Source organism: Drosophila tropicalis, unplaced genomic scaffold (assembly GCF_018151085.1).
Source record: "Drosophila tropicalis isolate 14030-0801.00 unplaced genomic scaffold, ASM1815108v1 contig_443, whole genome shotgun sequence".
Lineage (NCBI taxonomy): Eukaryota > Metazoa > Arthropoda > Insecta > Diptera > Drosophilidae > Drosophila > Drosophila tropicalis.
The window spans coordinates 2835393-2862063 of NW_027172907.1; the positions used below are offsets into that span (position 1 = coordinate 2835393).

Genomic DNA, 26671 nt, shown 5'->3' on the forward strand with positions numbered 1-26671 from the left:
GTAAGATTTCCTCCATACCCCGACCCCGCCCCCGCCTTAGTTGGTTGCTATTTATAAGAATTGTTTTCATTTGATTTGATTTGTTCAGCATTTTTTTTTATTTTTCGGTTTGTTTTTCTTTGGCCACAATCAGTTATTGACTTTTTGTTTAGCTGATAAAAGAAAAGAAAAGAACCAAAAAAAAAAAAAAGCAAGAAACTAAAAGTAAAAGCAAAAGCAAAATGCAAAAGTCAATTTTTGTTTGTTAAATGAGAAATGCTAAAAGTATAAGATTTTCAAGTAAATATTTTACCACAAATTGATAAGAGAATTTTTGTTGAGTCATGGCTAGCTAATAAAATATTTAACTAAGGCAATTAAATGAATCAACACACACACACACACACACACACACAAAGAGAGAGAGGGAGAAAGGGAGAATAGTTAATGTGATGTTAGTTAATAAAGACCAAAAGTTAAAAGAGCTGTTAAATGAAACTCCTTGGCCTAAATATTTACACACAATTTATTTCTCTAACCTCTCTTTTCATCATCATCATCACCATCATCATCATCATTTCCATCTCGATCTCTGTGCTGGCATTTCAAAATGTCCTCATGTCATGCAAACACGAGAACTAAATTGTAATTTATACATGTGTGTGTGTGTGTGGTCAAAACCCTCCTCTTACTAGAGAGAGAGAGAGAGAGGGCAAATATGCATTAAATGGCTAAAAGAATGTTAGCACGCAGCATGCAATTATTTTTTATTTGACTGCCACGTGGCCTTCTTAGGATTTCCCTGCCTCAAGTATACAAAATAATATATATATACTTAGTTGTGATTTTTATATGGGGCATTTCGTGGAATTAGTTAAAAGGAAATGGAAATGATTGTTGTTGTTCTTGTTGTTGTTATTAGCCTGGTTCGTTCGTTCGTTCGTTCTGCTGTTTGTGTGTGGCAGCACATTGTTTGCCTAATAAATTGTAATTTCTGGTAAATTTAGTTAATCAAAAGGCAGGCACAACAGTCAGGCAACCGAAATAAAAATACCAACACTTTGGCCATAACCACAACGTTCTTCCTCCTTACCCCACCCACATTCCGCGCTCCCCGTGGTCGGCTTTTCGCAGCGTTCCGTGTAATTCACTTTATTGAATGTCAATTATCTATTGATTATGTATTTATTTGCTATGAAATACAAAAACAGATTCCATAACCCCAATCAGCTGTGTAGTATAACAGTTTGCATACCTAATGGCTTCTATATAACAGTTTGTGTATGACATTTTGTGAACAAGCTGACATGTACATATGTATAATAGCTTCTAATATATATAACAGCTGGTGTATAACAGATTATGTATTGTGTATTACAGCTTCAATTTAGTAGCTGGTATATAACAGTTTTGTCTGGCGTACAGCTTATATAACAGCTTCAGTATGACAACTTATATATGGGAGTTTCTGTTTATCAGCTGGTGTATAACAGTTTGTGTATTACAGCTTCAATTTAGCTCGTATAAAACGGTTTGTGTATGCCGAATGACAGCGCGGTGTGTATAACAGTTATGTCTGGCGTACAGCTTATACATATAACAGCTTCAGTATGACAGCTTGTATATAGGAGTTTCTGTTGATCAGCTGGTGAATAACAGTTTCGTCTGCCGTACAGCTTATATAACAGCTTCAGTATGACGGCTTGTATATAGGAGTTTCTGTTTATCAGCTGGTGTATAACAGTTTCGCCTGCCGTACAGCTTATATAACAGCTTCAGTATGACGGCTTGTATATAGGAGTTTCTGTTTATCAGCTGGTGTATAACAGTTTTGTCTGCCGTACAGCTTATATAACAGCTTCAGTATGACAGCTTGTTTATGGAAGTTTCTGTTTATCAGCTGGTGTATAACAGTTGAAGAAATTTACGCCATGAAATTACTGGCATACACCGATTCGATTGTATAACAGTTTATGCTTATTAGCTGTGCTGATAGCAACAACAGCAACAACAACAACAACGTTTAATGGGCTCGTAAACATTGCCATCTATGACTAAGAAGGTAAAATGGGTAATGGGTCTAGGCCTCTTCATTTTTGGCCCAATTCATTCACTCAATGGCAGCGGTACCTTGAACTCTATTAGCTTGGCCAAGGAAAAAGCAACACCTCATACCGATACATCTAATCAACACTAACCCACAAACCCACACACACACTTGACATGACTGATATGATATGGACTCTCTATGTACATATATACTAATAGAACCTTTCTCCTCATATATATCCAGACATGTGAATAAGACGTGACACTTATCGCGTCAGTTGCGTCCGTCCGCCCCTTTTCAGTTTTCAGTTTCGGTTTCAGTTCATTCAAAACATCTGATAAACTTACGTAGGGCTATCAGAGAAGAGAGACTTTTACCTTTGTGTATGTGTGGGTTGTGCATAGACAATCTGTTTAGTCTTTTCACCTGTATTTTAGCTACCTATTTTTTACCTGTTTTGTTTTTAAATTAGCCAAAAATACAGAATACAACAAAAAAGAGAGAAAAATAACAACCGCATTTCATTTTTTGTTTCATTTTGTGGTAGAAGATACTGAACTGACGTCTTCTTTCCCTCTTTTTTCTTTTTGGATTTTTGGATCTGTTTTGTTTGTGTTGGTTGATTACTCAAAGTGCAGGCGAAATTTATTGCGCAGTTGTTGTTGTTGTTCTTGTGAAAGTGAACAAAGGAATGAATTCTCATCAAAAGCCCACTCCCTCTCTCTCGCCCTCTCTCTCTCTGCCACCCAAGTGGAACTCTGTTACTCAGAGTTTAATGACCACCAAAAAAAAAAAACCTGGCCAGGTCTGGCCTGGCTTCAGTTGGCCTTGAATGGCAACACAAAAAGTCAGTTGCCTGTCAAATTTTCTGGGTTGGCTATATAATATAATAATGTGTTAATTTCTTGCTTTCATTTTTGATTTATTTCATTTATTCATTGAGTGTGTGTGTGTGTGTATCTTTCGAGGGGATTTGACGCCACCATTTGCGTTGCATACGCGGCATTCCCCGTAATGATGGCACAATGTATGTATCTTTCAGATACTTTTCCTTTTCATTCTCTATACGTACATACATTCATTTTGGCATGCCTTTGGCCTGCTTCTTTTTTTTTTTTTTTCCGCTTGCATGCGAAATACTCAAAGTGTCTTTGGGCGCACATTTCTCAAATGCCATCGCACATTTTTGTGTTACAATGGCAACAAAAACAAAAAACAGAAGAAAAAAAAAAACCCAAAATCAAACAAGAATTTTACACAGTTTCTAGAGAAACTCAAGGAATTGCATGTATGTGTGTGTGTGTGTGTGTGTGTGTGTGTGTGTGTCTACTGACTGCTGTCTACTAGATTTACGCTACTCAAATATTCATGTAAAACAACAACAAATCAAATGTAAACAAAATCAATCGAAATGTGCCTACCAGGTGGAAGAGAAGGAGGGAGAGGAGGATGAGGAGCAGGAAAAAGGTGTAGACAGAGGGGTTAGTTATAGGTGAAGCAAAAGACTTTTAACTTTCAATAAAGATTGTTGGCCAAATCAATCAGTCTCTTTCTATGTGAGTCCTTTCTGCCTTCTCCTTTGGCTTTTTGGGCGTGTCCTCTCTCTCTCTTACTTGTTTCGCTTTGAAGTGACTTTGACAAGTTGGCGATTTCAATCAGAGAAGAAGAAGTTGGTCAAATTGACAGAAATTCTATTGACCTGTGACCCTTTGATGTTGCAGAGAGTTTTTTAGCCAATTGAAATTGCTTCTGGGAAATAACTAACAACGTTTTAACCTAATACTTGCTTATTAGCCAAAGTCACCTTTTGGGTCACCTCATTTTGAACGCATTTTTTCTGGTCTTTTAGGTTTTAGTTTCCGCTTACTTAACTCTTTCTCTAACTCAGTTAATTAATTATTTTGCTACCACAAAGCAATTAATGAGATTCACACACACACACACACACAACAATAATGACCCCATTTGTCACTAAGAAAAATTATTAAGTAAGCAAAAAATATCCTACACCACCTTCAAAGAGAGAGAGAGAGAGAGAGAGAGGCGAAATTCTGTCAAGCCAAGCAAAATGATGTAATAATCAAAATTTGGCTCAACTGGTGGGACAATCACCACGATGGTGTGTGTGTGTGTGTGTGTGTGTGTGTGTGTGTGGGGGGGGGGGGTGGTCTACCCAATTATGCCGAAAGAAAAGCAAATACACTGAGACAATTTGCTTGGTAACTTAATTAGGTTTGGCTTGACATGGCCCAAAAGACCGACGACCGCCCAGGCTGATTTCAGTCCGAGAAGGCAACAAATGCAAATGCAAAAAAACAAAAGACAAAAACAATAAAAACATTATGTGTGTGTGCGGGTGCGGGTGTGTGCGGGTGTTCCTACTTAACTGTTGTCAGTTGATGTTTGTTGTTGTTGTTGTTGTAGTTGCATAATTTGTAACAGGCTAACCAGCAGCACAGCCAACGCTATATCTATCTATCTCCCTTGCTCACAGAGTGTATCGACATACATACATATGTATGTATATAGTTTTGACTATGTGTGTGTGTGTGTGTGAGGAAACGTGAGTCATAAAAACAGCTTGTCAGATTCCAGTTGTTGTTGTTGTTGTAACCTATTGCCTATTAAGTAATATTCTATTGTAAACTCTGGAAATTGCAATTCAAAAATTCACTTTCAACATTTGTAAAACACACAAACACACACACACACACACACACACAGAGAGACATGGAATAGAGTGGGAGATTACTCAATTGCCAGCAGCAGCAGCAAAAAAAAAAAAAAAAAAACAAAAAATCAAAAGTAAGTCCCGCTCACTTATACAAACAAGCTCTCTCACTCTCCACACTAGCCCCCCCGTGCACTCGGCGATAGAGCAGTCTGTGACGTGCGATTGCTGGTTGACTCTCTTGTAACTGGCAACTGGCGGGTACTCGCTCGCTCGCTTGCTTACTTCTGGCTCTCTCCTTTGCCCTCTCCCTCTGCCTATATTCCAATCTCTCTTACATGGCCGCGTTTGAATTACAGTTATGTCATAGAACGTAAGCAAAGTTGCCGCCGCTGCTGCTGCTGCTGCTCTCTTGTTGTTGTTGTTGTTGTCGCTCGTGTTTCGCTTTATCGCCTGCAATTGCAATGCAACAAAATCATTTGTTAACTCTATTGAGTAATAATAGGAGAGACACGAGTTAGCCACGAGGTTTTTGTTGTTGTTGTTGTTTTTTGTTATTGTTGAATAGGATTAGATGATTTCATCTGATAAATGTATATATATATATATAAATACTATATATCTAGTTATGACATTTTCACCTTTAGGTGTGGGGAGGGAAGGGTAGGGGGAGGGGTCTAAGCAAAAGATCATTGTGGTAAAGTTCAAGATATGTGGGTGTGGCACCTCTCCCTCAAATACAAAACTTTGCCCTCGCCCTTTACTCTCTCCCCCTCTCTATTCCCATGGATAGTCGGTTAAGTGGTCCGCTAATTGATGGCAGTAAATGAAAATTGAAAAGTTTAACCAAACATGAAAAGTTCATCAGGACACATAATTAAAGTGCAAAACGAAAAGGGGCAGAGAGAGCGAAAGAGAGTCCTTCATCTGTGTGTGTGTGTGTCAAGGAGGTAAAAAGGATTTTAATTAACATTGAAAGGTGCAGATGAGAGTTCTCGAACTTTTCCTTCTTCCCTTCCTCTGTATACCATGGCAAAGAGCAGCAGGACATTAAAGTTCATTTTTTGTTATCCTTACTTTCCTTGAAGTTGAAACACTAAAACTAAAGTTAGACCTTAAAATGTAAGACAAGCAGCAGCAGCACAATTTGTCATGCTTTGTGGCTCATTTGTTCCAACTCAAACAGGTGTAAGTTACATTTGTTTCGCTTTTTGTTTTTGTTAATATAAATTATATTCCCAACTTGAATATTTAGTCGATATTTGCCAAATGTTAGAGTTTGTTTAACTAAAAAATGTATTTGATTGTCAAAGAAAAACATTTAAAGATTTTGAATTTTCTTATTTGTTTGTTCAGCCAAGAGATTTAAGTGATTTAAGATGTTTTCATTGACCAAATGGACTAGAAAAACATAAAGACATTCGGTATACTCTTCCTTCTGTTACTTCTGCGGTGGTTTCTTTGTGGTTTCGTTCGGTTGTGGTTGGGTTTCGTCCTGTTTCCTTTCCTGTGGCAAGCAATTTCCATCCATTCACTCGACTGGAAATGAAAGATGATGGTTAGTAGGCTCATCATATTGTCATCGCATTAGGCTAATTAACAAATTTTTCCCCTTTAGTGGTTCAAATGGCGCAACATAAGGGCTAATTTGTTAAATGAGATAACAATCCCTTAAACAGTTTGCCAATTAACTCATCTTAAGTAACTTTAACTTTCAAAAAACGAGGCAGAAGCAGAAAAACCTAAACAAAGCCAAGTTGATTATTTAATCGACAGGCAAGCAAACTTATTACAAAATTGCAAAATCTGCCCCTCCAAAAAAAAAAAAAAAAAAAAAAACCGAGACGAAAAATTGAGCGCATTTACAAATCACGATTTAATTTCAAAAAAACAGAAGAAAATCTCCAAAAAACTCAAGTCAAAAGCGTTGAAATTGGCAACAAACAAATGAGCAGCAATGCAGATGATGATGTAGATGAGCGGGGGAAGGGGTGGTGGGCTAAGCGAAGGGAAGCGTGAAAAAGACAAAAGGTTAAGACGCGGTGGAGGTGGCAGCAACAACGGCGGCGGCGGCGGCCACGACAAACATCAGACAAGCAGCAGCCTCAACTTGGTCTTTTGGGCTTGGAGAGCTTAACGTAACCAACAGTTGGCTGGTGGCCTTATGTAACCAAAAAAAAAAAAAAAAAAAAACGGAGCTCCACTTACCAAACAAACATAATAAAAAATGACGCCAACAACAATGTTTAGTAATGCTGCTGCAACGTTGACGTTGACGCTGGCATCGCTGTTAACGTTGGCAGCATTATTTGACTTTGACATACTTTTGGCTTTCGCAGATGGCCAACGAAGCGCAAGAAAGAGAAGGAGACAGAGAGAGAGAGAGAGACACTGACAAGAGAGAGAGAGAGAGAGGGCTAATACAGTGGGTGAGTAGTTAGTCCCGTCGTCAGTGTGTGAGAGAGAGGGGGAAAAAGACAGGTCTAAAAGCAGCTGCTGTCAAAATTTTGACACAAGCCAAGCTTGCGCGTCACCTCACACTCTCTCTCTCCTATGCTCTCTTTACTCTCACTCTCACACAATCTCTCTGGCATTGTGGCACACTCTTAAAAAACTGTTGCTTTTGGGCTTCTTTCTTTCTCTTGCTTAGTAGGTTACTATTTGTTGTGTGTGTGTGTGTGTGTGTGGGAGTGGGGGGCTCAGTGGGGTTACTTTTTTTCATCTCTCTTTCTCTCTCTCTTTGATTATGTTGCACAAGCTTCAGAGGCTCACGCAATATCCCCATCATCATCCTCTCTCTCTCTCTCTGGTCTCTGGCTTTGCTTAACTTTTGACAGCTTTGCATAAAAAGCCGGTTTCGATGTCAGTTACTGTGATCTCCCCTCCCCCACCCCCCCCGCAACTCACAAACAGTTTTTAGGGGCTGTTTTTACACCTAAAAATGGCCCGTCACTTATGTAATGAGGCGCCAAAAATAGTTCATTTTTTTTGGTTTTCGTTAAAAATAGATGAAAAAGAAAGAAAAAGGCATCCGCGAACCCTTTCACCCTTTTGCCACCCACTATTGCCACCCCCACCTCTCCCTTGTTTTCCTGATGTTGGGGTTCATTTTGTAATGATTTTTAAGTGGATTATTGGCTGTCATGTAGCACATCATCAACATGCTCGTTGATTTTGGTTTCAGGTTTCGGTTCTTAGAGGGTGGGTGAGAGGGCTTGGAGTGGGGTGGGGAGGGCGGTGGTGTCTGAGAAATCAATTAACTGCGCGTTGAATAACACGCGTTTAGAATAGCGGAAGTATCTATAGTTTATATCTGGCTTGTCTCTATGCTGCCTGCGTGTGAGTGAGTCCGAGAACATTTATCAAATGTCAACATGAAACATATGGCCCAACAAACGAGGCACAAACAACAACAACAACACCATGAGCAACACATCTTCCGTTTTTTTTTTCTTTTATAGGGGCAACATATGGTCAAAACATGTAATGAGGCAGGCGATTGGTTTAAGTTATTTAGGTCATGGCAGGCAGGCAGGCAGGCAGAAGGAGGAGGCGGCAAATCAGAGGTAGACAACAGGGACGGGTAAGGGGGGCGGTGGTGGTGGTCGGTTGGTCGGTCGGTCTCAAAGTGTCTACCAATTATCTGTACTTTAGGCATAACCTTCGACAAACAACACACACAAAATCGGATAGGAATTCTCTAGATATGAAATACCCTAACGCAGTTGGGGCCTAGTCCAAATAAAATGTTTGTCAAATCAATACTACTAAATGGTTGCATATGCCCCATGGGAGAGTCTAGAGTGTCATGGGAATTATGTCCTCCACTCCCCCACTCTAAACCACCAAACGCCTCTGATATTATGTCGGCGAATTTCCTTTCTTCTTTGCCCTCTGAATGCACAAAAGCTGGTCGACTTAACAACCAACAATGGACAAGTAACTACAACTACAAGGCAATAGCAACAAACCATAATAACAATGACCATAAAATAAAATAAAGAGCAGAACGAGAAACGAAAAAAGGAAGAAAGAAAAAAAGGGAAAAGAAACTTCTTACGCCCCACATAATGTGGATAAAAACTTCCGCACTTGGTTGCCCTCTGTCTGCTGCTTCACTTACTCCAACCAACCCCCCTCCCACACACAGACACAGGGCAACCTTCACACTCTGAGAGATCTCCTTGGATTGAGGCGGGGTTTGGGTCTCTGTCTCCCTCTTTCTGGTTGACCTTGAGGCAACGAGTCAACGAGGCATCATCGCCATGACTTGAATTCAGCCAGAGAGTTGTTCATTCAAGCGCTTTATGGAATGTTTTTTTTTTTTTTTTTTGTTGTTTTGTTGTTGATTTTTTGGGTTGCCTTTTCTTTATTTGTTATGTTTTTTGGTTCATTAAAATTTACTTTCGGCTACACTTGCATTTGGCATTAAAAACAGCCAAAAACAAACAAGATTTTTATAAAACAAAAAGGAACCACAGAAAAAATAAACAACACATTTCATTGTTGTTTTGAATTGAAAATTTTGGGATTTTGTGAAATGTAAAATGTGCGCTATAAAATTTGATATGCATTTGCTTGAAGGTTAAGCTTGGATGAGCATAATGTTCATACACGAGATATATATACACGATATCGGTGTGAGAGTGTGGAGGAGAAATAAGCAAAGGCAATGACAGAGGTGAATAAGCATAGCTTTGGCGAGGTATGCCCCAAAAGTTGCTACAATGACAGGACAAGGACTTCTGACGAACTGAGTAAACCTCGCATAATGAAGTTTGTGTGTTTGTTTTCGTTTCTGTTTTGATTTGTAGCTTACTTCACCTTGAAAGGGGGGAAAACAATAACAATAATCATGCCATATAGAAGCAAATTGAGCGAAAAGAGCCTTCAACGAAACCACCAAAACCACCAAACCACCAAACGACCCCCCCTCGAAATAAGTAACAAATTTAATTCAATGAGAGAGACAGAGAGATAAGCTAAAAACGAAAACAAAAAAGGGAACAAAATGACGCATTCTGTGTGTGTGTTGTGTGTGTGTGTGTGTGTGTGTGTTGTGACCAAGAAAGCTAAAAACGCAAAAAAACTACGTCGCAAATTGTCGAAAATGTAGAATCTCTAGTATTAAGTAGTAAACAAATTAACTTTTTGTTGGGTTCAATAACCTGAACCACAATTGCTGCACACACACACACACACACATAAATTAATGAGAAAAGAAGCATCTCTTCAAGCTTCATGAGATTTTGCTGGCCATCATCATCTCTTCTCATCTTTGAATCTCTTTGGCTGTCTTTTTCGGTGTGTTACACTTTCTGTCCTTGAACCTCTCTGACATTTGTTCCAGCAGCATCAGCAGCAGCAGGAAAAACTCATCTTGGTGTTGCTGTGTGTGTGTGTGTGTGTGTGCGACAACGCATAACGAAAATTTCCCAGAAGAAAATCTTTACAGTCCGTTGATTTTTGGCCAACCAAAACCAAACCAAAAAAAAAAAAAAAAAACAACAAACAAACAACAAGAATGTTTGCAAATTTGTTGTTTGTGTTGCTGTTGTACGAGTGACATTTAACACGACTGCCGAACACCCACTTCCATTTCCATATTTCTTTTCGACACATGACGTCATTGGGAGCAAACATAAGACTAGAGTTTAGAAATTTACTACAAATTGATTAAAAATCACACAGAACAGTTAATCAATGCAGTTAACTTAAAGTATAACAAACTAAGCCAATTATGGAAAGTGTCCTTAAAAAAGGTTTTGTCATTTGCCTTGCCCGATTCAATGAACCATTTGATGAACCTATTAATTAAGATAAACAACAACACGAAACACGAAATCATTTAAATATATGAAATTTTCTCGGTGAAAATATATTTTTTTATTTAAAGGAAATTACTTTTATTTTGTTTTCATCTTTTGACCAAGACAATTACCTGTCAGTTTCATCATAAAATTTTGTAGAGTGTGCATAATTAAAATGAATTATTTGTGTGTTCTTTTTCTTATTCATCTCATTTGTGGTGTGTGCGTGTGTGTGTTTGTGTGTGTTGTGCCATTGAAAAGTGTCGCAAATTTAACATTAAATAGCTTAGTAAATTTTTACCCCCAATGATAAATTTATATATAAAAATATCTACATATATATGCATACAGAAGATGAATGAAATGAAATGAATAAAAGATATATATATATATATATATACATCTATAAACATTTCCGTCACATTTTACGTTTTTTTTTGTCTTGTTGACAATGACAATTACTAGGAAATGCGAAATCTCAAGGAGAGAATAAGAAGAAGAAAATTATGTAGAATGGAATGGAAAGTTCAAGAAGAAGTCTCTCCATTTAATTCTCATCTGCATATCACATTGAATTTTATGGAGCAGAAAAATATTTATGCCAAAAACCGACTCATAAAATGGGCAATTTCCCACAACGCTGCCCCCCCTCACCATCCAACCCACATAGCAGCATGCCCCAGCTATAGTTCCATTAGAGTCACTAGCTCGATTTGAAATTACCCTTTAGTTAGTTACACACACACACATACACATACACATCGCCTCTATTTATTTTATCTCAAGCGTCAGATCCAACACTATGGTGTGAAATACAATCATCTTTTTTTATCATGATGTGGCCAAAGAGTTGAGTTTAGTTATTTAATCTAGTGTTTGCTTTAAAAAGCAAGTAAGTGATTAGTTGGTCACACACATTTTGGCCTACATAAGAGAGTAGGCATCTTTGCTAAGTGTTTCCGTTTCAAATCGTTGTAATTCTCAACTTGCTTTAGCACTGCAACTCTATAGATTCCATGACACTATATTTTCTTGTAAGTTCAATCATTTTGAGGATAATTTAAGTAATAACTTACTAATCAGTGGAAAATGTGTGTTATGCTGTGTGGTTTTTTCTTCCATTTAGTTGTAATTCTCAACTAGTTCTTGCACATTGCTGATGTTAGAAATTTCCCTAAGAAATTATACGTTTTTTCTAAGATTTGAAAGATTATCTGCGACCTGCAACTTCTTTAGAGTGTCAGTATTACAGGGTATTTAGAATATGTATACATGTTTAGCATGTAATTCGCTTGTAAACGGGGCGTATGCTGTACATTTTCAGCTTTAGCCGAAGGCTATCTAGGGTATCTACCCTTGCAGTCACAACCCACAACCCCTTGTGTCTTACTTTAGGCAAATTCCATGGGTGTCGCATAAAGTTTAGTTTACACACACATACATACATACATACATATATATATATATATATATATTATTTTTGTTGCTGTAGTCGTTGTAGTGGCAAATTTTATGGGCATTCATTTCGTATTTAGGTCAGTTTTTACTTGCTTCGCTCGCTGTGTTGTTTCCCTCCCCCAAAAAGCTCTGGCAAAGCAAACGCCACCCTAACCCCTATCCCCCCTCCCCCACCCACTCTTCGTCTGTCCAACTGTCCTCTAGCTTCCTCCTTTTATATAATCATCATTTAGTTTTGTCAAACAATTTGCTTTTAGAGCACAGAGGCAGACGTCGGCAGCATCATAATCAAAACGTCTACGCAATGTATTTATTTTTAGCAAATTGTTTAACGACTTTTAGAGAAAGAATCAGAAATAGAGAAATACATACATACATATAAGAGAAAATAGTTCAGTGTCTGTGTGGTGGTGGAGGGGGATGGGGGGATGAAACGGCGGGTGGGGAAAATTCAATTACATTTAATTTGACAACAAATTATTGCATTGAATTTGAAATAAACAAATGATTCATTTCATACCTTGAAATTGAATTGTTTAATAGAGAGAAGGAGAAATAAGACAACAAAAAACAAAGAAAAGAAAAGGCGGAAATCAAAAAACAAAAAAAAAAACAGATTCTTTATAGCAGCAGATGTGAATGTGTATATATATCTTGATTCTTGACATATTATGCAACAATCTTTGCAAGTGGCCGGCCACTTGTCAAAAGCAAAGAAATTCGCGTCTTTGGCAAATGAATTTTTAATGTACGTGACGAAATCTGATTTTAATGCACACACACACATACACACACACACATACCCATGACAGGGCATGAAAAGATATACATATAGTACATATGTAGATTATTTATATATATATGTATATAGTCATATCTGAAGCCAAATGCAATTTATCAACAGTTGGGCTTAAATTGTCTGCAGCGTTACGGAAACTTGCCCACGTTGGAGGATGCCTGCCACACACACACACACATACTGGGCGGGTGGGTGGCTGGCTGGTTACGTTGGGAAGGGGACAAGAGGCTAAAGCGGAGGGCGGAGGTCTCGCGTCATACATAGAGCGTAAAATTCTCTAATAAGTGCAAATTGGCAAGGCAGAAAAAACAAAAACAACCAACAGGTTCGAGCGCTGCTTGGCTTGGCTTTGCATTTTAATTCAATTTCTGAAAACAACAAAAACAAAATGTACTGAAAACAGAAAAAGTTGTTGTAACCCACAAGTACAAGTAGTTTCTGATGGATAAACATACACACACACGCACACACACACAGATGCATGTGTGTATGTATATCGAACGGGAAGTTGAACGACAAGACGAGAACGTGGCCGCCATAGAAAATAATTAGATACTTGAATGCATTTTACAACTTTTACATATGTTTCACATATACATACATATGTATGTACGTATGTATGTATGTATGTGTTTATTGATGATCAGAAACTAAACTCTTCAGTATCAATCAGTCAATTCCTTTGGAGGCGAAGAATTGCAAAATCTTTTAACATATTCCAAATCGGTTTTTGTGTGTCTGTGTCATCACTTGATTCATCCCGTTGTTTTGCGCCTGTTTAGAATATACGGAGATTTAGTTGTTGTTGTTATCCATTCGGTTTCAATTGTCAACTTCCGCTGTGTTAGTTGTTGTGTTCCAGTATTCAATTCAAATGAAAGTCGCCACAGTTGTCGGTGTCGTTAAGTTTATTCAATCATCACTTTGGAACTTCTGTTGCAACATTATTGTAAAACGATGAATGGTCAGAAGGAGGAGGAGGTGGATCAGGAAGACGAGTGGAAGAAGGAGAAGGCGTAGAAGAAAGTGTCGAAAGAGGTGTAAGGAAGGAGACGGGAGAATTTGGAGAAGAAAGGATTAGGCATACAAGAAGGAAGAGTAGGAGAAGGTGTGAGAGAATCTATTAGAGGAGAAGAAGCAGGAGGAGCTAGTTTGAGCAGGGTGAGGAGCCTCTCTTAAGCTAGAATTGACTCTAGTCTAGAATCGAAAGTAAAAGAAATCGATGTCAATTGAATTTCAATAAAACTAAACCACAATTGAGCCGATTAACTAATTTGGCATAAGTAATTGTTCATAGTTATAATTTTGTCTTTAGTCATTAACTCTCAAATTGCATAATATTATGAACACATAACAAGCGATTAGTTCAACCCACCTAAAGGAAAAACGAAAATTACTTATCTACCTGTAGACCCCTTTAAAAACTTACTCTAATCTCTCTCACACCTCTTCTTGGCCAACAACACCATTCATTGCTGACCAATTTTAGCCACTTGACATCAATTTACGTCAAAACAAAACCCAAAAAAATAAACCAAAAAGCAAAACAAAAAATTAATATAATAAAATGAGTAAAACATTGACAAACATTTTACATAATCATCGTATCGGAATAACGACAATGATCATCATGATGATGATGATGATGATGATGATGATGATGATTATTATTATCGGGGGAGACGTAATCAAAATGTTGCGACAAATATGGAAAAATGCAAATTAATATCACAAACTGTTGGTTACGTTGTTGTCCCATGAAAAGGGAGGCGGGGGATGGTGGTGGGGGAGCGGGGAAGGGCCAACGAGAACTGATGAGTTGATGAGCTCTGTTGTCTGTCTGTCTGTCTCGATATGTAATCACATTTTGTTGCAACAATTTATTTGCCAAAAGGTCCCCTTCCGTTCCCCCTCCACTACATATGTACATAAATCGAAGACACAATTTTGTTGTAGTTGTTGTTTTGAATAATAACTTATTGTTGTTATAATTTATGTTGCGGTTGCGTAATGTTAAGACAACACTAAAATGCTCTTAAATGTTGAACAGTCTAACAGACTAAGAGAGAAAAAGTGTCAGAGTCAGAGAGTGCGGGAGAGCAGAGAATGTTGAGAGTTCTCTTGCTCCCTCTCTTTCATTTGTTGCGCTTGCGCCGGCAACATGTTGCCAATGCAATGTGCTGCTGCAACTTTGTTTGGTCTACGTGACGTAGAGGATGTAAGCAAGCATAAAAATCAAAGACAGAATGAAGAATGAACCTAATCATTATCAACACACAAACAAATAAATTTGTTGTTGTTGTTGCTGCTGCTGTTGATGTTATGACATTTTCTGTTTGAATTTGGCCAAGGGTAAAATGGCTAACAACATTACCAGAATATTCAATGAAAATCCCTCCCAAACAAGGTAATCAAAGAAAAGGCAAAGAATAAAAACTTGCTGACATTTCGATACATTGGACTCTTGGTAGACACAACAATAGTTCCATGGAAGAAGCATAGAGAGTGGCCAACATGTGTATGTGGTGTTAGCCTTGGCCTAATTCCAACCCAGTAACAGATCTATGTAAGTGAAGGTAAGCGGTGGGCGGTAAGGCAAAACCCAACAAAAATCTAGCAATTTGTATACAATCGCTTTAATATTACTAATTAGCGCTAGTAAATGACTATAAGGCCATCAAATTTTGAAATACTGTAAGTTACTTGTGCAAATCCTGGCAATTGTTAGTTACTCACTAAATATTTGTATTCCATTATGAAATTACACATGTCACTAGATATTTGTGTATTTCATAATAACTTTGCTTTAATGATGATGCAATAAACGAATATATTGGCAAATGTGAAACATGGCATTTCAATTTAGTTGTTCCACATTTTGTCATCTACATGTAAAATTCTCATTCTTTGGAATGTTAATGGAAGAAACTTGAATATATCTTTGTTCCTGATGCATTTTGGAAATGTTTGTTTCGGTTTTCTGTGACATAAAAGTCAAGTCGAAACAAAGAAAGGTTTTTTCAATATGCGTTTTCCTAAAATATGTATAAAAGAAAGGAATAAATATGTGAATGGAAATTTTACCTCAAAGACTGGTTAAATTTTAAATCCATTGCTATTTAAATCCATTTTCTCTTCAAAATGACCAAAATGATGACACACATTGACATATCAGCCATTGATTACTATTTATATTTGAATCCCATTACCATTTTGAAATAATATCTTTAAGGTAACGTGGTCAATTGCCAAAATAGAAGTCATTGTCAAGCAATTTCATTAAGTAAAGAGATTTAAGAATATCCTAAAACTTGTTATTGATATCAATTCATATTGATGATTAAAAAGCATAAGTATTTTCATTAGACCTCGATTTATTGACCTCGAAACGAGTCATTGGATGAATGTTGCCAATGACAACTCGTTGAAGGAACATTAACTGTTCGTCTAAGACAGATGATTGAAATAGGGAATGAAATGCACTAATAAAATATTTAGCTTGCTGACTTGTTAACTGCGGATTGCTCCTTGTGCATTGAAGATTCCTTTTCATGTATTAAAGATTCCCTTTCATGATTACATGAATTGGCTTTGAAGATCTTCAATTTTTAAAAGTGCCGATAGCTTTAAATGTATATGGGAACTAACTCATAGGCGGATCTAGGGCTGTAAAATGGGGGAAATGTGCCCCTTAAAGTATGCACTATGCTATATAATATTCATTGTTTTCAACAAATTTATAATTTTTCGTATGCCTTACAATATAAAAAGAGTCTATCAACAATGTTTGCTTCAAAGATAGTCCAAAAGTTCTTTAAAACACGCACTCCTGGGCTACTTATTGCATACTTTAAGGTGCAAATTGGCCCCATCTTACAGCACGAGGTCCACCTATGAATTAACTTAAGGATTTGTGTCTACTTTTTTATCTATCTCACTTTGTTTTCCGTTTATAATCAGAATTTGTCTATACTCTTATGGATCATCAATGTTATGTGAGTTATTTATGGGTCATAGTTTGACTTTTGTTGCCTTCCCCTTCCCTTTTATTTGGCAAGCAACAGCAACAACAACAACAAATAGGCGCCGCTCTTAATGATCAAATGCTGTCAAATTCGACGTCTAGTTTGACACTGCACGGCAGCCACTTCCACCAACTTTTCACCTCCACACACACACACAGCCAACTAACTAACCACCCACCCACAAATCCACACACACGCACACCCGCACACTCGCACACACTTTAACAGTTCCATTACGTTTCGTTGTGTAAAATCTAAAAGGGAAAATAAAAAGCAAAACGACGACAACAACGACTAATTGTCGAATTTGCGCTCGTGTTGAACATCACGTCCAACTAGCAGCGGGTGTGCGACAGCCTTTTCACATCTGATGCCAATAGATATAGATAGAAATATATATATATAGTTATCTATATGTATGTATAATTGGCACTCGCTAAATCTTGACATAAAGACAGATGGATGGGATGAAAAGACGAGGAACGGAGTCGTCGACAGTCGTCAGCCAGCGATCATTTCCATGCTGTGCGTTTTGACATTTTCATTTACAAATTTTGACATTAATTGTGTGATTTTCCTGACTTTTCACGACTTGCTGCTGCACGTCATTCATTTTACTATATACACATATATTTTTTTGTTATTTTTCTTAGCCAGCAACAAATTAGCATTTAATGTCAGAGATTGCATCAAAAGAAAATATAATTTATACGTTTTTTTCTTTCCCATTTACATTCCAGCACCAACAAACTTTAAGAGTTTGGTTTTACGAGCCGAAGTCCTATTGAAATTGAATCATTATCAGAGCTCATTGGCGGACATTGAGAATGCTCTAAGAACACGTTGCACTTCCCCAAAGGTGAGTGCATTTGGTCCCACTCGTGTGATGCACTTTTTATATTTATTACCATTTTTACTGTCTTCGTTTAGGCTCACTATCTGCGGGCGTTGGCCTTGAGTGGTCTGGGTAGACTGGAAGAGGCATTATATAATGGCTTTCTTGCCATATGCCTCGATAAGAATACAAATCTCAGTAATTCGGAAATATTTCAACATGATCTCTCCAAGGTAAGTTCTAACGATTAAGAGCCAATTGATTTAGGGGGTTGCATCTAAGGTTTATACGGGAAATGGGGAAACGTCAAACAAGACAAGGAAAAGTTCATCATAAGATGACTTCTCGTGCTTACCTTAGCTTTGATAAATCTCTTATATATTTAAGTATTAAATTTCCATTTGGATTTGAGTTATTAATCAAGCTCTTCATATTCTCTTGTTGTGTTTAGATACTGCAACGTCTCTTGGCACAAACGCCTAAAAGTAGAGGATCACTGGACGATACTTTGCCGACAGTGATGGTTCCTCAGGCACGTCATAACTATCCATCGACGAAAATACTTTGGGAGCCAGTGCGTCGACGGAGAAAACATCATCATCATCATCATCATGTGCGTCTGGACGATGTGGAGGATGAATTTGGCCATTACATCATGTCGGGCGATGATGAGGATGTGGATGTTGATGAGGATGTCGAGGATGTGGAGGATGTGGATCGAAGCCAATTGAATGGTGATTTCCTGTTTCCCAGTGCATTGGACTATATGGAACACGATCATCATCATCATCATCTGCATCACAATCAAAAGCAATTCGAATTGCATGAATCACTGCAACAAAGGAGAGGCAATCGTAAGCATTGCAAAAGGAAATGGTCCTCATCCAATCGGGATGATGATGTGGATCAAGAGGAGAAGAAGGCAAAGGAGAGCCGTAGATGTAACAGATTGTTGGCTGGCGTTTTAGAACGTACGCGACAGGAGCTGCAGCGACTGAGAAGTAAGTCGAGGACGAAAGTTTTTTTTATTAATTTTTTATATGTATATACTAACATATGTTGGTTTATCTCCTGCAGAGGTTAATAGCGAGTCACCGCAGAGCTTGGCAACAGCTGTGCCCAGCCAGCTGATAGATGCCAGCGATTTTGATTGCGTCCTTTGTTGCCGCACTCTATGGAAGCCGGTGGTGACGCCCTGCGGACACACCTACTGTCTGGTATGCTTGGATCGTTGCATGGATTACAACTCCTCGTGTCCATTGTGCATGTCACCACTTGTGGAACTAAATGTCAATAATAATACACTGTATCAGGGCTCATCCTCGCCAGTACCCTTCGCACTGGCCAAGCGGCCAGTTACGAAATTCCTAGAAGCCGCAATGAAACGATTCATTCCAGACCACTACGAGGCGCGCTTCCGCCAGGAGATCGACCAGGAGCCATCGGTGCCCGTATTCATATGCACCGCCGCCTTCCCTTCGGTGCCGTGTCCCCTATTCGTTTGTGATCCGCGCTATCGCCTTATGGTCCGACGAGCACTCGAATCTGGAGACAAGACCTTTGGCATTGTCCAGCCGCATGGCGGTAAATCGCGTTACTATGATGTTGGTACCATACTGGATATCCGTGATTGTGTCCTGCTCGGCGATGGCTGCTCCATACTGAGTACAATCGGTTGCAAACGCTTCAAGATACTCGCACGCAGCGAAAAGGATGGCTATGAGACAGCCAAAGTGGAATACATATGCGATGAGCCCATTGCCATGGACCAGGTCAAATCGTTGGCTGGCATGCAAAGTTTGGTTATGGCCAAGGCGACCGGTTGGTTCGATAGTCTAAGTACAGAGCAAAAGCATGAGATCTTGCAGAGCTATGGCCAGATGCCACCCCCTGGAAGCCAATTGGGAGCGCATAACCGATGGTCCGGCATGGGCCTGGTGGATAATAGCTTTGCTGCCGCTATCGCAGCAACTGAAGGTGAGAAAAAGGACGTGGTATACACCAACATACAATATGTGGTTTGTTTTCCCCTCCCATGTACTTCCCTTTGCCGTAGGTTGCCTCTTGCATCTGCATTCTGTCCCTTTCGCACTTAAGATAAATGACCTCTCTGTTTATCTCTTTCTATTTGAAGTTATATCAAATGAAAGGCAAATGAAATTGTTATTCATCGATAAATCAAATAGACTTAGGATCTCATTTAGGAACAACTCTCTACTGACAATATGTTGTGTGAATCGCTTTCAATATCAAATTGCTCTAGTAAACTGTCATCTCTTGTCTTTTAGGTTGACATATTGGCAACCACCTCACTGAAGAAGCGTCTGAGGGCCATTGATAAGATGCTCGACTGGCTGCTCGATCTCAATCAACCACAGCAGCAGCCGGCAATGCAATCAACCCAATCACCGCACGAGCAGCCGCACGAACTGAGCAATCATCATCATTTGGAGGTGTGCGATGATCAATCTGAGTCGGAGGCAGCAGCAGCTGCTGCAGCCAATGCCGATGAATGTTGCCTCTATGCCGCCACAGAGGGGCAGAGCGATCCGCACACCGACGAGGACCTGCTACTCTAGATAGAAATCCTTAAAAATAAATAGTCTTACTACTACTACTACTAATAATAATAATAATAATATTAATAATAGTAATAAAACAAAACAAAAAACTCTATATATATACATATATACAGATACATAACTTTCTCAGAAATGGAAAAAAAGGAGAATAAGAAAAGAAACAACAACAACAACAACATAATACAAAATATATGTATGTAAATTCTGTGTCTAAGCCATTTTCGTATTACGCGTTGCTGTTAATCCTAGGGGCCAAAAAAAAAAAAAAAGAAAAAAAAAACAAAAACAACCAACAACTTTAGCAGAACCAAAATTATCAGTAGATGAGATGAGAAACAAGAACACTAAATGTTTAGCTGTTTAATTGTACAACTGTATAACTGTAAAGCCTATAGAATTACATATACCTACATATATAACTGTCTAAAAACTGTACTGTGCGTGAGTGTGTATGTATGTTAAAGTTCAACTTTTTCCTGTGTGTGTGTGTGTGTAAGTGTGTAGAGAAACATTAGGGAAACAAACAAAACTAAGAAAACAAATGTTAGTCTAGAAATTATGTGTATGAGAAATGCAATCAAGAAAAGAAACCCAACTCCCTTGCTCCACCCCGCCCCTTCCACACCCATAAACACAGCCAAAATCAAATCCAAATTCTGTTCAAACAAAACACATTCCACACATCATCTTATGCAAGAAACAAACTAAAACTAAAACAAATCACAATCGGACAAAATCTTTTGGAAAAATGCAAAAACAAAACAAAATGTTGAACAAAAGCAGCAACAGCAGCAACAACAACAACAACAACTCATGGTTTCTACAAAATACACAAATTTTTAACATCTTACAACAAAAACAAATTGAAAAGAAATGAAAAACAAAATTACATCAAACCAACAAAACATAAAAATGAAAAGAATTTCGGTTAATTGAATTTTATATTAAATATGTACAAACATATGTACATATATATATATATATATACCTATATATACCCTTGCAGTTTTAAATATAATTGCCTAAATGACTCTTGATTCCATGGAACATTTTCTTTCTATTTGAATGTCAATTTTCATATTTTCAATACAAAATCGTCTGCTAAAACTAAAATCAAAATTTCCAATATCAATTTCGTCTGCTGAAATAACAAAGATATATACATATATGCTTGAGAATTGCTGCAAGGGTGTGTGTGTGTGTAACCAACAAAAAAAAAAAAAAAAAAAAATGGCCAACAAAAAGAAGGAAATTTTCCATTATTAGTTAGTCACTTTTTCAGTTTTGTTAAGTTGAGGTTTTTGGTTTTCAATTTCTATAAGCGGCTGGAACTCTAAGACAATCTGCAATATTTTTTTTTGATATATACATACATCAAATCGAGAAAACCTATATATACATATAAAATGATGACAAAAATTATGAATAACGAAAACTAAAAACTAAAAACTTGTGTAAACTAGAAAATAGTGAAACGAATGATGTAAAAAAAAACAAAAACCAGAAACATTAATGAAAAAAGAAAAACAACAGAAAAAGAAATTCTACTAAAAAAAAAAAAAAATAATACTTTCGATTTATTGTAATTAATTCAGTTAGCCAAAATTCAATATGTGTGTGTGTATACATACATATATACATATGTATATGTATGTGTATGCCTTGTGAAAATACTATCTCTAACTATCTATCTCTCTCTCTCTCTCTCTCTCTATATCTAATTCTCTCTTTTGATTAAGCTTAAGCTAAAACTATACAAATTATATATGCTCATTTATATACACCACGACCATGCAGACATATGTATGTATGTGCTTGTGTGTGTGTGTGTCTGTGTGTGTGTATGTATTCTTATATATTATATAAAAATATGCTAAACGCATTCCTCTAGTTAGTTTTTTCGTTTTTAGTTTTAAGCTCATCAGTTTTCTTTGTTTTTCCTTTTATCAAGAGCCATCTATCTCTTTTTCTATTTTATTCCTTCCTCTTTCCATTCGTAAATTAAAGAAGCAAATCAATTTTAAAAACAACAATTTGCTTTCAATTTGAATTTCTTAATCATCTTAATCAACTATTTTGTAAATAAAAACGAATTTAAATACTTTTTTTTTTTTTTTTTTTTTGGTCACATTTTGCAGCTCAACACAAAACAAAACAAAAAATACACCCAATTTATGATAATACAATTTAAAAAAAAAAAAAAAAAAATTATACAAAATAAAAATTTAAATTTAAAAACACATTTTAGCTATATATGCATACATATATATTATATATTTATGTAATTTTTTTTAGATATAATTAATTAAACCTAATATATAAAAAAATATATATGTATATATTTTTTTTTTTTTTTTTTTTTTTTGTCATATTTTTAGTCAACGTTTTTTGTGTGTGTCTAATTTATATATTGAAAGAAAAGTAAAAATTAAAAAAAACAAATGAAAACAAGAAAAAAGAAAATGAAAAACAAAAAATTAAATGAAACTAAAAACTAAAAAAAAGAAAAAAAAAATACCAACAAAACAAAACAATTTTAAAATTTATTAAAAACATCAAATGAAATTTATAAAATGCTTACGGCAAAATGAAAATGAAAATGAAAACAAAAAAGGAAAATCAGTTTCTTTTTTATGCTTGTGTTTTTCTCCCCCTCCTTTTTGTACTTCTTCACTTAATAAAAAAAAAAAAAAGAAAACCAAAAAAAAAAGAAGAGAGAAATGAAAAAAAAAAAAAAAAAAAAAAAACATTTGGAAAAAGAGAAAACCCGACAAATTAAAAGGTTGACAATGCAAAATTCTTTTCAATTAAGTCATCGCACCGACTTTCGGAATACCATGTACAAGTGGAAGTCACAGGCACTTTGGCGCCACCAACGGCCACCTTAAAACTCGGATAATACTTCATTTGATTCTTATAAAATCTAATGGGCCGATAATAAACTTGGTCTACACAGACAATTGGTGTCTTCTAGGGACGAACAACATGACTACATCCACCCGACCATTACCATAGGTGGATCTAGGGCTGTTGCCCCTTAAAGTATGCAATAAGCAGTTAAGGAATGCGCCTTTTGAAACATTCGAAGAACTTTTGGAGAATCTTCAAAGCAAACATTGTTGATAGACTCCCTTTTAATAGCAAGGCATAGGAAAAGTTATCAATTTATAGCATATTGCATACTTTAAGGGGCAAATTTACCCCTTTTACAGCCCTAGATCCGCTCAAGCTATTACTGATTAAGAATATGTACATTTGCATACTTATATTTAAAAAATGTACCAACAAGTCTCACAGATAATCGTTTTGGGTGCCGCAAAAGGTGAGATATATCTTCATCTAGTGCCGGATTAAGCCAGCTCTGGCCAAGCCAAATGAAACTAAATGAAAATCGGTTAAGAACTAGCAGATTCACTTAAAAATTTACTAAATAAAGGTTTATTGGAATACTTTGCTGTTAATTGGCATACTTAGACATGCTTGGAAAGATAACTTGAGAATTAGTATTAACTGAATTCCAATTCGAAAATGAATTTACAAGCATTTTATTTACAGATTCACAAAACTAAGAGTATTAAAAAATTTTTAGAATTTTTCCAAACTGTAACAAATGAATTAAACTTTCAGTGGTCAAATCTCTTTCACTGTCTTCATTTCAGGTAAAGTTTAATTTCTTAAATTTTTTGGTTGGACACTATTCAAACGAATAGTTCAGACTCAACTGAACTATTGCAGATATGTGGTCCTAGATGATCTTAAACTTGAACGGTCAACAAATGGCAATTCAAGTATATTTTATTTTTGTTTTTATAAATAAGTGATATATGCAAGCTTAAAGAATTGTGAAGGGAAACGATGATCGATCGCTGTAATCAAATGGGGTAAGTTCTTATATCGATAATAATTTTTATTTATTTCACTGATTTCTAATCTAATTCGTTGTTAGTTTTAAAAATAAAAATTTTAAACAAGAGATTGGGCAGAATTCAAATAAGAAAAGGTCGACAAAAACTTTATTTTTTAAATACACTTTGATTTTAATTCCAACAAAAGAAGAGATTGAAATCAATAAGTTGAAAAAGGTGCAAGAAGGTTTCAAATTTAGTGCCCTAGGGAAAGGTAGGCATCTGCCCCTCCTCCCAAGCCTAGCTACGCCCTGATATCCTGCCTTTTAGATACAATACTTCCAAAAAATTAAGGAAATTTTACATTTAAAAGATAAAACTATATGGAATTAATGTCCATAGTGCACATAGTCATAGACGGATCAAGGGCTGTAAAAAGGGGTATATTTGCCCCTTGAAGTATGCAATATGCACTAAGATATTCATTGTTCTCAACAAATTTATAACTTTTCGGATGCCCTGGAAGTTAAAAAGAGTCTATCAACAATGTTTGCTTCGAAGATGCTCCAAAAGTTCGTCAAATGTTTCAAAAGACACAGGACTGTTTATTGCATACTTTAAGGGACAGCCCTAGAACCGCCAATGACATAGGGAGATCTTTTATAATGTCTAAGCCACTAGAGTTTGTTAAGTTTAATGGAGACGTTGATAATTAATTTACTTATTGATGGATAAGCCTTCAGTCCTTAAGACAAAATCTTTTGTTTCATTTGTCATTTGTTGACCAAATTTTGTGGAGTTCAACACAACAATTGGCGATATTCAATTTGAATCTAATGCTATTAAGTTTTAATTATCATAGTAAAACTTCTTTGATTTGAAAATTGATTAAAAGAATCGATTGGTATTGGTTGGTACTCGTAGACATTTTAAGTAAAGCGACAAATTCTCTCATAATCCCATAGATATATATGTAGAGTGACGAGTGTTATCCACAATAGCCTTCAACTGTACTTTGGCTTAGAAAGCGAGCTCATTCTTATGAATATTTAGCTGAGAAGCCCCAGATAGCTTTAGGTAGTATATATGTGTATCCATATATAGATATATCCTGTGTTCAGTGTGTGTATTTGTTTTGCATATTACAAATGCATCCAACGAAACTTGCAAATTTTCTTCGTGTTAATTTCCTTTGCTCTGCTGTGCTGAAAACTAAAGTTACGTAAGCATTTACTTTAAATACGACTACGACTATTAGGCAACTATGGAATTGAATTTAAAATTTTTGAGAATTGAATATCGAGAATCGATTATTTGATATGCAGTTGCGATGAAAGGTTGAAGGCAGCTGCTGTGGCTGCTGCCCATTTGAATGATGGCCTGAAAGTGAACTCTTTTTAGAGAGCTATGAAATATTCATTGGAGTTGAAATTTGCGTGCAATAGAAATAGGTACATATACAACAATAGAAGATAAGCTACTGCATACAGGCGTATTTGTATGTATATGGGTCCCTGATCGTTAGCTAAGATGATCGACAACTCTAATGCTCTCACTCTCTCTCTTTTAAAGATTGGGTTAAACATATCTCATTATAACTTACAGACCAATTGATAAGAATAAGATTCTTAGTTTTGAATTTCACATAATTTTATGATTTCCATTGATTGGAAAACTAATTTTTTTGAGTATGGATAGAGAAATGATTGAGAAAGGCTAATTGTCAGATAGATGGTTAAAACTGGTCTAAAACGAAAGCCAAAGATCAGCTGAAAAGTTCAATTGAAAGATTTACTTTGTTTTTTTTTTTGTTGTTTGAAGGATTCTTTCTCGGATGCTATCAAAAATGCTTCAAAGCTTTTAAAGGAGGGTGCATAGGGGTTCATATATATATATACATATATATAGAAAATAACAGACGGCAAACAATATGAAAGAAAGAAAAAAAACCTCGAAATGCGGCGAGCGACCCTGTAATGATAGTTGATAGTAAGCGATAGGGAAGAAACCGAGCTGGCAAGCTCGACAGAGATAGAGAGAAAGAGAAAGGGAGCTAGAACGAGCAAGCGAATGGGTGAGTGAGATAAGTGGATTTTCGATGCGTTTTGCGATCCACTCGATGCAATCAAGACGATCGTTCAAAGGAATTGAGTGAGTGAGTGAATGGAGTGTGAAGTGAGCAGATGAGTAAACGAGTGAGAGTGGGGGGAATAAAGAATGACATATATAAGTATTAAATAATAGCCGGTTGGTTGGCTTACAGGTAACTGAGAACGGCAATGATAAATATCGCGTATACGCCCCGGGCCGGTTGACTCGTAACGAAACAACCTATCAAAGAGTAACTGGCGATAGTTGCTCATGTTCTTCTCATCCATGTGTGTGTGTGTGTGTGTGTGTGTGTGTGTGTGTGTTGGGGTAAGTGTGTCGGGTAGTAGGTGAGCAAGGGAACGACACGAAACGAAATGAAAAAAAAATGCTCATGAGAATGCGCTCGCATTTCGTTGCACTTTTTTTTTCTGTTCTCTTCTTCTTCTTTCCGTTTTGTTGTTGCATTTTCGTCGTTTTGCCGTTTATCCAGAGCTTAGAAATTGCAATTCTCGTGCTGTGTTTTTCA

The 26671-nt window shown here is 36.8% G+C and overlaps 1 protein-coding gene across 1 annotated transcript in view; it reads left to right on the forward strand.

Annotated features, from left to right (window-relative positions):
* LOC137573784 (LON peptidase N-terminal domain and RING finger protein 1) overlaps positions 1-21072 on the forward strand; it is a 33515-nt gene extending 12443 nt beyond the window's left edge. Inside the window, 6 exon segments of the mRNA XM_068285816.1 lie at positions 17533-17651; positions 17723-17860; positions 18079-18628; positions 18705-19513; positions 19515-19604; positions 19916-21072. Coding sequence (XP_068141917.1) covers positions 17533-17651; positions 17723-17860; positions 18079-18628; positions 18705-19513; positions 19515-19604; positions 19916-20206 — 1997 coding nt within the window. The 3' untranslated portion in view covers positions 20207-21072.
* The last annotated feature ends 5599 nt before the right edge of the window (positions 21073-26671 follow it).